A 13,359-nucleotide genomic window follows, 5' to 3' on the forward strand; every position below is an offset into this window, starting at 1 on the left:
AGCGCTTTGCAAAGACAAGTTTTTAAAAGACCTCTCATAGTCGTCGTTGTCTTGGTCCTCCGCACAGCTATGAACAATATGGAATTTCTTAAGATTTTGTTAGTTGATATTTGAGACAATAAAAACATCAACCAGGACCCCAAAATGCTCTCCGTATGCCAGATGGATAGGAGAGACAAAAGAAAAAACTTCTCAAACTGAGGTTATCGAATCCTTTTCATTTGTCCATACGTCTTCAAACCCCAACTTAGCCCATATGTGCGAAGGAAATGAGGTGCCCGGACGTGTTTGGATAGCCCGCCATGTCGGACTCTGCCCACCCTGGACCACTTTCTCTCTTTTCTTTTTTTCTCTCTCCATCCACATCAACCATATTCATGTGTCCGGATAATTTGGAGGGCCACAACCGCATGCTTGAACAAACGAGAGGTGTGATGTGAACACACGAGAACACTCTGAGAACATTGTTCATGGACAAATGGCGGGGGGGGGGGGGGGGGGGCAAATTAGCCAGTCTGGGAGGCCATTTCCAACGCGGATCATCAAACAGATGCCCTCCAAATGTCCGCGGACATGCCAAGACGTCATCCTTTTCGAGCGGATCCGGGAGGCGGTGGACCAGCGGCGGTGGCCTCTCCGTCCTGCTCTTTGGCCTCATCTCCAAGGTCCGCAAAAAGCATGATGCGCTCAACTTCACAAATGAAGATTTCTTGGCGATCGTGGTAGACAACAAGCTTCGAGTTGGCGAGGAGCACCACCAGGGCAGCATCATCCGCCGCTCCATTTATTTGCTCCTCTGCTGCGAGGTGCTATGCCTCATCCACCTTCATGAGGCAGTATTGCTTCATATGTCGTCACCCTCGTTTGATGCGGCGTCAGACCACCTCGAACCTAACGGATGCGAACTCTGCGACGGGGTCAAATGCCATCGCCTCCTCATCTGCAGGATCCATGAGCGCCATGGGGCCATCCCCTCCTCTGAAGTTGGCTTTGCAGAGCTCGAAGATTGGGCAGCCGCAATTCGGGCCGCACCCACCTTGGCGGCAAGCACCGCGCGGTGCTTCGCCATGAGTATAGTTGATTGCACCGCATGATCCTCTGCCACACCATGGAGATGTCGTACATGGCCTTTAGTCTTAGAACGTCGGGCCTGCGCGAGCTTGGATAAGAGCAGTGACGCCATGGAAGTTTGGGGAAAAAAAGGGGGAAATGGGTCGGCTAGGGTTCGGGGGTCACCGACCTCCTTTTAATTGTCTGGAAGACTCCTCAGGTGCCACGCCATGAATATCGATAGGCAGACTGGTAAGCTTCGGTGCGGAAGAAGAAAAACACAGGCTCATATGGGGTTTTAGGTGGTCCGAGCTGTTGGAGTCCGATGTGGCAAACGTCCGGACTCTCCCGCTCCGCCCCTTGAGGCCGGACCAAGAGATTTTAGACATCAGCCTATATCCGATCCAATCTGAGTGTCCATGTTAAAGTACTAACAATATCCAGACCATCTAATCTAAACATACGAGGATGGAGCAGAGGTCCGAGTTGGGGATGCTTAAAACCTTGGCGAGGTGAACGAAGTAGAATGAGTAGATGCCTTACCTGATTGTAATTATCTATGTTTGTGTGGTGCTTTATACCGTTGGTGTTCCTTAATAGATTTGGGGGCTTTGTTCGGAAAAAGAAAAAGTTGATGGATGACATGACCTACAAGAAGATCAAGATCCAAATCATGTCTCCTGACTGTGTCCCCTTGTGCATTGACTGACCTGCGAGGACACACTTAAGGTCCCTTTGCTTAAGAAGGAAGGGACAAGATCCAGCTACAGCTGGCCACAAGCATATTCGCAGAAGGCCCCTGAAAACTTCTACAATGGTCCTCGCATTATGCAGAATGGAGCAAATGAAAGAACGCTTTTTTTTGTTTGAAAGTGATTTTTTAAGAAAAATTTTCGATCTATTCATTTTCAATCACGATAGTGAAACGAATATCAGAAATAATAAAAAATACATCTAAATTCGTATACCACCTAGTAATGACTATAAGCATTGAAGCGAGACGAAGACGCGCCGCCGTCATTGCCCCTCCCCGCCCAAGCCGGACAAAATTTGTTGTAGTATACAGTCGGAAAATCATCGTGCTAAGACCCATAAAACTAGCGCACCAGAACATCAACCGCCATCGTCGAAGACTAGCGTAGATCGCAAGGATACAACCTAAAGACACACATAAATAGACGTAACTGGGAATTATATGTACTACTAGCTCAGCTTAGCTCTCTTCTCTTGGAACCTACTCTCCGTCTCAAAATAAGTGCACTAATTTAGTATAGCTTTATAAAGTTGTACTAAACCAGCGACACTTATTTTTGGATGAAGAGAGTATAATTTGTTTGAACATTTCTTAATGAGATGAGATGTTACAAAAAGTAGTTTATGACAAGAAGTGTTCTAACAATGGTAGTACTGATTACCTTTTTGTGCCAAGAAATATTCTAACAATATTCTAGGTGTGTTAATGACGCTCTATTTTTGAGGAAAAAGCCAACACTTTATTCAAGTAGCAGCACACTTGTATTTTTGACATCAGAAATACAGAACTTCATGCAGACATTTTTTTTGGTTGCGGGAATTTCATACAGATATTTCACATCCGAGACATGTTTGCTTACATATACGCACCATGGCATTTGTTTACCGGAGGAAGACACCTGAATACTAAAATAGCACAAGGATCATTTTGTAAAGTATATCAGTAGCCCAGCTTGTTGATGGATCCCGTCTCTCCAATACTACAACAGCACAAACTCCTTGGTTGCACTTGCACAGGATACGTCCTCGGGTAGAAGCTCCATGATAATTGACGACCAGCCTATATATAGGCTCCATCGATAGCTGTCCTCTGCTCGTATTACTCATTCTCTCAACACCCAAGTCCCAAGTCCCAACCACTCCCATCCTCGCAAAGTGAACCGGAAGCGCGGATGGAGGCAGCCGCCGGCGCGGCGGGCTCGCTCCTCGGCAAGCTGCTCACGAAGCTGTCCGACGACCTGGTGGCCGCGTATGTCGACAGCCTCGAGCTCGGCCACAACTCCGACCAGATCCAAACCAAGCTGCTTCACACACAAGGGCTGCTGCAACTCGCCGAGGGGAGGGACGCGAGCAACGTCCCTGCCCTGCCGGCCTTGTTGGAGAAGCTGAGCAAGAAGGCCGACGAGGCGGAGGACGTGCTGGATGAGCTCCACTACTTCAAGATCCAGGACCAGCTCGACGGCACCGACTATGCCGCGCCAGATCTCGGCGATGGCCTCCTCGGCCATGCTCGTCATGGTGGCCATGCTGCTCGCCACACTATCGGTAACTGGTTTCCATGCTTTTCTTGCTCGCGTGCCCAAGATGATGGTTCTGCAACTACTGCTGCTGTCAATAGCCCACACCACATTGCTAGTGCTGATGATGGTGGCGATGTCAATAAGTTACATTTCGACAGAGTCGCCATGTCCAGCAAAATCAAGTCAGTGATAAAGGAAATACACTCCCTATGTGATCCCATCTCTGATTTGCTCAGCAAAATTCCAAGCAGCAGCACAACTGTCACCCTAAAACGGCCCCGCATAGGGTCCACAATAATACAAGATACACTGCACGGGAGGAAAGACATTTTTGAGAAAATTGTCAATGATATCACAAGTGGCACACATCACGGTCAAACTGTTTCTGTTCTTCCTATAGTTGGCCCAGGGGGTATTGGAAAAACAACTTTCACCCAATACCTGTATAATGATGGTAGGACTGAAGAGCACTTTGCTGTTATGGTTTGGGTGTGTGTATCGACTGATTTTGATGTGTTGAAGCTCACCCAGCAGATAAATAACTGCATATCTGCTACTGAAAATGAAACTGCAAGTGAAACAACCAATCTAGACCGGCTTCAGAAGTCCATTGCACAGAGACTTAAGTCCAAAAGGTTCTTAATTGTCTTGGATGATATATGGAAATGCAATAGTGAGGACGAGTGGAAAACCCTGCTAGCCCCATTCACAAAGGGGGAAGCCAAAGGCAGCATGATACTTGTCACAACTCGATTCCCAAAACTAGCAAGAATGATGAAAACAGTTGATCCAGTTCAACTGCAAGGCTTGGAGTCTAACGAGTTCTTCACATTCTTTGAATCTTGTATATTTGGTGAACATAAGCCTAGGGATTATGAACATGAGTTAGATGGCATTGCAAGAGAAATTGCAAGCAAGTTAAAGGGCTCCCCCCTTGCAGCCAAAACAGTGGGTCGGCTATTGAAGAAAAATCTTTCCCGAGAACATTGGAATGGAGTTCTTCACAATCATGAGTGGCGAAACCAGAAAAATGATGACGATATTATACCAGCTTTGAAAATTAGCTACGATTTCCTACCATTCTATATGAAAAAATGGTTCTCATATTTTTCCCTTTATCCTGAAGATTATAGGTTTCGTGATTCTGAAATTAACCGTTTTTTGATTGCAATAGGCATCATAGACTCTAGCCACCGAGCCGATAAGAGGTACATGGAAGATCTAGTGGAAAATGGTTTTCTCATGAAGCGGGTTATTTGTTATCACTCTTTTCGTGAAGAATACTATGTAATGCATGATTTAATGCATGAGCTATCCCGGAGTGTCTCTGCACAAGAATGCCTCAATATAAGTGATCTGGATTTTAGAGCCGAGGCCATCCCACAATCTATTCGGCACATATCCATCACCATAGAGAATAGATATGATGAAAAGTTTAGGAAAGAAATGGGTAAACTAAAGGGGAGGATAGACATTGTAAATCTACGGACACTGATGATTTTTAGACAATATGAAGAATCAATTGTTGCTATCTTAAAAGATATGTTCAAGGAAACAAATGGCCTGCGCGTCCTATTTATAGCAGTGAAGTCCCTTGAATCTCTGCCACAAAGCTTTTCAAAACTAATCCACCTCCAGTACCTCCAAATTGGATCACGCATTGGCATAGAAATGACTTTACCTAGCACACTATCCAGATTTTATCACTTGAAATTCTTGGACCTAAGTAGTTGGTATGGTAGTTCCAATTTGCCTAAAGACATTAGCCGCCTTGTGAATTTACGCGATTTCCTCGCTAAAAAAGAACTCCACTCCAATGTTCCCGAGGTTGGAAAGATGAAGTATCTGCAGGAGCTAAAAGAATTCCATGTGAAGAAAGAAAGTGTTGGATTTGATTTAAGAGAGTTGGGTGAATTGAGAGACCTTGGGGGAGCACTCAGTATTCATAATCTTGAAAATGTGACAACCAAGGAAGAAGCTACTGGCGCCAAATTGATGTTGAAAAGGGATTTGAAAGAGTTGACGTTAGTTTGGGGCAGAGAGCAACCTACTGATGTAGATGCTGATATTCTTGATGCTCTTCAACCACACTCTAACCTTACAACACTTGGCATTATAAATCAAGGTGGTACCACTTGTCCTAGTTGGTTGTGTCCCGAAATATGGGTGAACAATTTAGAGATTCTCCATTTACATGGCGTGTCTTGGGGAACTCTTCCACCTTTTGGGCAGCTACCATATCTCAGGGAACTCAGCTTGAAGAGTATTTCTGGACTGCAACGGTTTGGTCCTGACTATGGTGGTGTTACAGGGCAGTTGAAGAAAGTTGTGTTTCATGACTTGTCAGATCTTGTCGAGTGGGTTGTGGAACCTAACTGCGATATGTTTCCAGGTCTTGAAAGCATCGATTGCAGCAATTGTCCCAATCTATGTTTGATGCCCTTCTCGGAGTGCTCTTTTACCAGTTTGTGCAGGCTTCGCATTGATGGTTGCCCCAAGCTGTGTCTGCCTCCCATGCCTCACACATCGAGACTAACTGATTTTGCTGTAAAACAAGACGCAAAAGCATTCTCAGACATGTTGTCTTACCATGGGAATTCCTTTGTTGTTGGTGGATATGCCGGTGCTTTGGCCTTGCAGAATCTGGGTGAAGTAGAGTTTCTGCGTATTGGAGATGCATCACACATTTCGTGGGCAGACCTCGAAAACCTTAAATCCTTGAGAAAAGTTGTGGGTCTCAGTATAGATGTATCTCGTCTTACTGGGACATTGCTGTCAAAAATGTTCAATAGTTGCCCAGCACTTGCTAAACTGTATGTAAGTTCTTCATCTGGAGACGATGAGGAACAAGTAATACAGTTCCCATCATCAGGCTCACTGCAGGCACTTAGCTTCTCCTTCTCGGATGGCCTGGTTCTTCTGCCCGCGGAGGATGGAGGGGGAATCCAGGACATCACGTCGCTCCAATCATTAAGTATATCAGGATGCAGGAAGTTGTTCTCTCGGTGGCCCATGGGAGAAGCTGGAGGAGCTCCGATGGCCAACCCTTTCCCTGCATCTCTCAGGAAACTTGATATTTTGGGAGAGTCAATCATGTTGTCAATGGCTCTGCTCTCAAACCTCACGTCTCTCACCCATCTAAGTCTAGTAGCCTGTGACAATTTAACACTGGATGGGTTTAATCCTCTCATCACAGTCAACCTCAAGGAATTGGAGGTCCGGAACTATTTCTGGAGTGGCAACTCTATAGCAGCAGATCTGCTCTCACAGGTGGCAAGGACCGAATTAATGCATGCGGGCTCCTTCCAGTTGGAGAAACTGGTGGTGGATAGCATCTCGGCGGTGCTCGTTGCCCCCATTTGCAGCCACCTCTCCGCCAACCTCCACGAGCTGCAATTCTATGATGATGAGCGGGCAAAAGGCTTCACGGAAGAGCAAGAGAATGCGTTTCATCTCCTCACCTCCCTCCAGACACTAGCATTTCATCGTTGCAACGTTCTGCAGTCCCTCCCTCAAGGATTACAACGCCTTTCTTCTCTCAAAGAATTACATGTCTTTAGTTGTCGTCAACTCCGATGGCTGCCAGAGCAGGGCTTCCCCACTTCGCTGCAATTTCTACGTCTATCGTGTGGCACTGCCGAGCAAGAAGAGCAAGCTGAGAAATTGAAAGGAATGTACCCAAATTTAGAAGTATATTTGTAGCCCAAGGTAACACTTGTCGCCTCCCTCTTCTTGTTAATGTGCTTGTGCTTTATCTTAACTTCTAGTAAATTCTGACAGGCTAGCAGGCTCCACTGTTGCAATATGGACATAGCTTCTGAAATGTGACAGGCTGCCAGGCACACGCCAATCTGCCAGTAAGTAACGGAAAACCAACTTCTGCTCAGCAATTTTTATATTTCATTCACACTCCATTCAACTGAATAGGAGTAGCGACAGATGTTGTCTAGACGGTGGCTTTAGGCTTACTGTTGTATGACTTTGTAAAGTCTTATGTGAATTCTTAATAAAGTGGCTGCATGCATCGTCTAGATGCAGACGCCGGGGGTCCTCCTCCATTTATAAAAAATAAATAAAAAAATTCACACTCCATTCATGACTTCTGTGTTTCTGTATCTATACAAACATCTGCCCTATGGTTAATTCTTATGCAGCTTCCCTTTTTCTAACCAGAACAATTAAATTTCTTATACAGACGTGGTAGCTTTTGTTCTGCACTTGCCTTTGTTCTGCTTTCATCTGCTAGCTGCATGGTAAATATGAAGACTAAGGCGGCACCTGATAGACCTATAGATGAACGTCTATTTTAAAAGAATCTCAATAGGTAAGCAACTTGCACGTCTGAATCTGCAATCTAGTTGCTCATGTATCGAAATGTTAAGGCAATGCATTCTGCAATCTTGTTTCAGGACAGGAAGCAGCACCTGTATAATGGGACATTAGTTAGACACGAGACATCAGATATTGATTCTGCAAATTTGCCTCCAGTTCTGCTTTTATGGAATTATTAATCCTGTGTGTGCTTGCCAGTTTCGATAGAAAAGTAAGTATCAAGTCGCAGCTATCTTCTCATAACCCTTCTACCACTTCTTCACACTGAGGCGTATTACAGTTTTCATGTGCCAGCTACACGGTAAATATGAAGACTAAGGCGACACCTCATGGACAAATATATCTATTTTTATTTACCTTTTTTAACAGAATCTCATCAGGTAAGCAATTGCACCTCTGAATCTGCAATCCAGTTGCTCATGTATCAAAATTTTAATGCAATGCATTCTGCTATCTTCTTTCAGGACAGGAAGCAGACTTGCGAATAATTGGACTTTTTTTTCTGATAAATCAGATCGATTCTGCAAAATGGTCTCTAGTTCTGATTTTATGGAAGTATTAATCCAGTGTGCTTGCCAATTTTGATTGAAAAGTAAGTATCAAGTAACACCTATTTTCTCATAATGCTTCTACCACTTCTTGCATATTGAAGGCACCTATCTTTTACTGTCAGGTAACAAGTATAAACACAACGAAGAAAACCCATATTTTTTTCAAGTAAGCGGCAATACGAAGTGAAGGTGTAGGATCCGGTCTTATTTCTCCGGTCCAGGCTGCTATCACGTTCAAGTAAGCGGCAATACAAAGTGAAGGTGAAGGATCAACTGTATGAGCATTTCTGAAGCTTAGAACGGCATCACGTCCAATGTCCAGGCTGCTAATACTTTGCCACAATAATTTGCAACAATCAATGGTGTGTATGTCTAGTGTTTCTGTATTTACATATACACAGCCACCCTATAATTCTTAAGAAACTTACCTTTTTCTACAGAATGATAGAGAAATTTTATGCTCCTAAACTATTCTGGACTGTTCATTTTTTTATCCAACAGTTTAGATTGAACATGGTGAACTACATAGGCTGCAAAGTGACAGTTTGTGGACTGTAAGTAGCCCTCTTGTAAAACACAACTTGTTTTCCATCTTAATACATAGGTGCGCGATCTCCTGTGTGTCTGAAAAAAACATGGTGACCTACTACCTATACTAGGGATCAAGGAAAAACTAATTGCACTTTCCTCAATAAGTCTAGATAACTATCCATTTGGCTGTGACGAGCACATAGATCCATCGTCTATAACTATGATATTTCTATAAGCATTGCTTCTGTGTTTAAGTGTTGGAGATTTCGAAATTCTAAAATTTTGAGACAAAAAATATATTGTGAAAAACTTCATGTAATAAATTTTCTATAAAATAATAAGCCATAATAACTAATTTAATGGTTTCTGCTGCTGTCTAGTATGCTAACTATCAGTAACTTTCATGTCGCAGGTTCTGTGCTTTGCTTTCTTGGATAGTTGGACAGTTTGCTTCTGCACTTGTTGTCCGGCTTCTTACTGATTGGGTAGCATGTATTTCATGAAATTAACAATTTGTGTGGAAGAGCATCACCTAAGACCTAAGTTATAGTGAAGCTTCATTGTTTACATTTCATCCTCTGGTATGTTCATTTATCCAAACAGTTCTAGATGATGATGTTTGCTTATATGGTCTAGGTAGCAGACCTCCCCTCTTATTGTTGGTTTAATGCAATGATAGACTTTTTTTAACTGCTTAATCCTAAAACACGTTTCTTACAATATCAGTGCATGGTGATTATCTGTTCATGGACTTGATCAGTCTGCGCCACCATCAGGTTTATGATCCTGTGGTAACCAACTTTCCATCCGGTGTTTCTTGCATATAAGCCGACGTTTCACCGGCATCCTTGACAGTTTTAGGTAATGATAAAGCATCTATATTTGTGAGTTCCCTTGCCTTGTCCATTTTTCTGACCTCAAGCTCATTACTCAGGTCCTGCAGAACAATACAACGTGAATTCGGCAGTTGGCATTCAGGACATAGCTGTTCTACCCGAATAATAACAGCAAAGGAAACTTTTGTCCTGATATTCTGAGTGAGCCGAGCCCGGGGTCCCCTGCAGTGACCATTTAAAAGGTTAGTAGGTCAATCTTCCTTTCCTGTTTGTTCTTTACTATTAAAGCTCAAAAGTGATAAAATATCTCCAATTGTGTCTTGGAAGTCCCAAGTTAAAGACAGCCTCTTTGCAGAAAAAAGCAAGGGAAAGGCATCCAGAAATCCCCTTCCCCAGACGCCACAGTGTGTGGGAGCTTCCGGCAGTGGGTACACCCTTACCGAAGCTCAAATGTGACAACGTGTCATGCGTCAGGAGTGGTAAGCACATGTTTACAGAGCTCACATTACATGTGGCGCGCGTGATCATTCATGCATTTGACACTTGGTGTGATCGTCCAGGCGTTCCTCTCAATTTGCTCCCAGTTGACGAACCCATACCCCAAGGATGTTTCCAAGTTCAGCTTCCGGGCGAAGGTGTAGCACCAAGATGGGGTCTGATGGAAATGGACCGCCAACGGTTGCTACTCCGCATCGAGCCCCCACTTCATTCAGTTTGTTGGCAGAACTAAGCCCTGTCTTCCTTGAGCTGAGCTGGCATGTCACAACAAATGTTGCACGATTTAAGCTCTTGAGTCAAAACTTATGCAATTTCCGTACAAGCGGTCCGAGAATTAATTGCTGCAAAGACTCCGCAAGTTTGCTCCATCCACTGCTTGTGTCCCACAAATTAATCCTTTGTTTTTAGTTGTCCTCAAGCCTAACTAATATGGACATCTAGTATAAGTATCACCACATGTTCCTTGTGAAGGTGAATGAGAATTCTGAATTTGAGTTTGTAGGCTTGTGTTTGTTGGTGCTGTGCTGCAAGCAATAGATTCCGTCGAGTGTTAGCCGTTGTGCGTGGATCGAAGGGCTTGTCCTTAATCCATATAGGATTCATTTTGGTTACATTTTGTGATTCTATCAAAATTCCACAAGTACCATGGGTTGTGTTGCCTTGTTGCACACCAAGCTAGTTATCTGCAGGCTGCAGCAGTAAATCTGAGAGTGGTTCCTGCTGTTGTGTGCTACTTGAGAGAAATTAGTTGTTGCTGCTCATGAATTGTCTCATGCCTTGAAATTAAGATCGGTCGCAATAGTGCCCGGCATCAGTAGGGCGGCGGGAAGATAGCGTTAATCGAGCCCTAGGCCCATGACATGACGGGGTGTGGTGCCGTCTAATCCCAATTTTTTATCTTCTCTATTTTGCTTGGCACTGCGTTTTCTTTCACTTTGAGAAGGGGGAGAGACGAAGCCATGCATCAGGACACCAACAAGGAGTAATTCTCACAGGAACATCACTCAACTCAACTCTCATTACTTCCATCATATCCGTAGCACAATAATAACAGTTTATAACAGGCACACACACACACACACACACACACACACACACACACACACACACACACACACACTTTGCCACGACTCGCAACTGAACAAGACTTAATTTGTGAGTCCATTGCCATTTCCCCTGAAACCCAACTCCGTATGCACGCACCGGGACACCATCACCATCACGGCCTCCTCAAATCAACCATGTACGATGCATTGGTCGATGAACCCTAGCTAGTGGAAGTGCGCTCTCTTGCTCTTGACGGGGCCTCTGGGGATCTTGTCCAGCACGTTGGCGTCCACCTTCCTGTAGAACTTCTTGAGGTCCTCGCCGCCCTTGGCCACCAGGTGGTCCACCTCCGTCCCGTACCTCTCGTACAGCACCGGCAACGTCAGAGCGCACAAGAATCCTGCAGCACAATGAACAAAATGTTTTTTGTTGTCGATCATCATGTCTTTTTTTTGTTGTTGTTGATCAAAATTCGGGGATGCTTACCAACGTAGACCAGAGTCGTGAAGCTGCAGTTGTCCCCGATCACCGCCACCACCCACAGAGATCCAATCACCTTGCGTTCAGAACAAGAATAATGGACGAAATTAGTTCACTGAGCTCAGATGATGCATGGGGCACGTGCAAACAAGGGAGAAGAAAGCATGGTACCGAGAGGAACTTCTTGAGGTCCTTGCCGCAGGCGATGTCGTAGAGCACGGCCACGGAGCGCTCCAGCTTGCGGTGCACCGCCATGGCCGTCTCCCTGAAGGCGTGCTCCGACACGATCACCTCCGGAACGCGCGGCGGCGCCCTGTCGAAGAGCGGCGCGGTGACGGACCAGAGGAAGAGCAGGAGCATGCCGAGGAGCGCGGCGTGGCAGAGCAGCGTCACGAAGTTGTACTCGGCCACGTCGAACAGGAACCACACCGCCGTCGCCCCCGCCAGCATGCCCGCCGACAGGTTCCGGTCCCGCCACAGCAGCACGTCCGCCACTGCCACATATATTGCCGACGTTCAGAAATTGAACAGCTCAGAGGGAAAAAAAAAGATGCTCGATACGAGCGCCGGCCGCACCTTTCCGGCCGCCGAGGAACCTGTGCACCGGCCGCTGCCGGCGGAAGACGCTGACGTTGGGCGCGCGGCGGCCTTCGTCATCGGACTCGGAGTCGCTGCGGACGTGAGGAACCGTCGCTCTCTGAGTCGTCGCCATCGCTGCCGTTCTCTCGTGGCGTGTTGTGCAGGTGTGATCTGGTGAGCGCGCTGGGCATGCAGGTCACAAAAGTTTCTCAGCTTATAAGCACTGCCATGCCGGAAAGAGCATGGGAGGTCGATCAGTCCGGGAAGGAAGGGATAGCTTTGAGCCGGGGGCACACGGGGGTTGGAGGGATGCCGGGGCAAGTCTTTTGCTTCCGGCAGAGGTTTGCCGGGGACCGGGGAGATGCCCTTGCTGGAGCCTCCAAGACTCGGGAGCCAGCCAACTCTCTCACGGTAAAAGATTTGTGCATGCTTTTTAAAACAGTGTCTTGCGTCTGCATCTTGTTGGTTGCTACGTGCGTCCGTGAGTGCAGCTCCGTCAAAGCATTTCTACTTTGCTTGGACGAGGGGGGTTCCCCCTGCATCGCCTGCCTCGAGCATTTCTACCAACGGCATTGGGTTCAGAGTTCAGACTGTTCGTAAAAAGCTTTGTTCTTCGGTTATAACCACTAGGAGGCTTATCCACGGCGTGCACGATTGCCAAATTCACCAGGCATTCAAATGACGCAACACCGTCCTCTCTACCTTTTTTTTTTGACTGCCACCGTCGTCTCTACCTGATAACTAGCTGAATGCCCGTGCGTTGCCACGGTTACGAAAGAATTAATTAAGATAAATATGCCAATACTTGAAACAAATGTAATGGTCTTAGGCTTTGAAATATGTTTGTGATGAGTAAGAATAATTTGTTATACTTGGTTTTCTGCACCTTTGACTTCATCATGTTCCATCTCGTGTGACGCATTTTTGTAGGAATTTCCTCTTTCATCTCAAATTAAAACCCTCATTTTTCTGCTTCTTTTCCTTCTGTAAAAACTATTTACGAAATTGTTTTAAGACAAAAAGAAAAATAGCAAAAGGAAAAAAAAGAGGGAGTGAGGGAGCAGCCCAGCCTATCAAGTGTAGCCACTGATACATCGTCCCTATTGTATCTACCTTTTCAAATACTTTTGCTCTTTTTTAACTCTAATTTGGATAATTTGGATGAAATTAATCCGCACTGAC

At 45.4% G+C, this 13,359-nt stretch overlaps 2 protein-coding genes across 11 annotated transcripts; one reads left to right on the forward strand and one right to left on the reverse strand.

The window, feature by feature from the left end:
- Positions 1-2,921: 2,921 nt before the first annotated feature.
- LOC123066402 (putative disease resistance protein RGA3) lies at positions 2,922-9,815 on the forward strand. 10 transcript variants are annotated; one of them, XM_044489513.1, is made up of 11 exons: positions 2,922-7,031; positions 7,104-7,180; positions 7,519-7,647; positions 7,733-7,866; positions 7,936-8,035; positions 8,120-8,247; positions 8,329-8,568; positions 8,647-8,760; positions 9,150-9,318; positions 9,464-9,598; positions 9,672-9,815. In XM_044489513.1, the coding sequence occupies exon 1, from the start codon at positions 2,976-2,978 to the stop codon at positions 7,023-7,025; it is 4,050 nt and encodes a 1,349-aa protein (XP_044345448.1). In that variant the 5' UTR covers positions 2,922-2,975; the 3' UTR covers positions 7,026-7,031; positions 7,104-7,180; positions 7,519-7,647; positions 7,733-7,866; positions 7,936-8,035; positions 8,120-8,247; positions 8,329-8,568; positions 8,647-8,760; positions 9,150-9,318; positions 9,464-9,598; positions 9,672-9,815. The 10 variants fall into 10 exon arrangements, with proteins under 10 accessions (XP_044345448.1, XP_044345438.1, XP_044345471.1 ...); XM_044489503.1 differs by having other exon boundaries at positions 8,708-8,760; XM_044489536.1 differs by having other exon boundaries at positions 8,708-8,760; positions 9,514-9,598.
- A 1,242-nt stretch (positions 9,816-11,057) lies between these two features.
- LOC123066474 (reticulon-like protein B9) lies at positions 11,058-12,512 on the reverse strand. Its single transcript, XM_044489550.1, has 4 exons — positions 12,175-12,512; positions 11,770-12,092; positions 11,605-11,674; positions 11,058-11,518 (listed from the first exon to the last, which is right to left on the reverse strand). Exons 1-4 carry the CDS (start codon positions 12,308-12,310, stop codon positions 11,343-11,345), a joined length of 705 nt encoding a protein of 234 aa, XP_044345485.1. The 5' UTR covers positions 12,311-12,512; the 3' UTR covers positions 11,058-11,342.
- Positions 12,513-13,359: the final 847 nt, after the last annotated feature.

The sequence above is a fragment of the Triticum aestivum genome, chromosome 1A (assembly GCF_018294505.1).
Source record: "Triticum aestivum cultivar Chinese Spring chromosome 1A, IWGSC CS RefSeq v2.1, whole genome shotgun sequence".
NCBI classification, from domain to species: Eukaryota; Viridiplantae; Streptophyta; class Magnoliopsida; order Poales; family Poaceae; genus Triticum; species Triticum aestivum.

What these genes read in the sequence shown, in the direction of transcription:
- LOC123066402 (XM_044489498.1), top strand. Translation starts at nt 2,976, where the DNA reads ATGGAGGCAGCCGCCGGCGCGGCGGGCTCGCTCCTCGGCAAGCTGCTC.
- LOC123066474 (XM_044489550.1), bottom strand. Translation starts at nt 12,310, where the DNA reads ATGGCGACGACTCAGAGAGCGACGGTTCCTCACGTCCGCAGCGACTCC. An exon ending in GTTCCTCGGCGGCCGGAAAG is followed by an intron (nt 12,093 to 12,174) that starts GTGCGGCCGGCG and finishes TATATGTGGCAG; the next exon opens with TGGCGGACGTGCTGCTGTGG. An exon ending in ACCTCAAGAAGTTCCTCTCG is followed by an intron (nt 11,675 to 11,769) that starts GTACCATGCTTT and finishes TCTGAACGCAAG; the next exon opens with GTGATTGGATCTCTGTGGGT.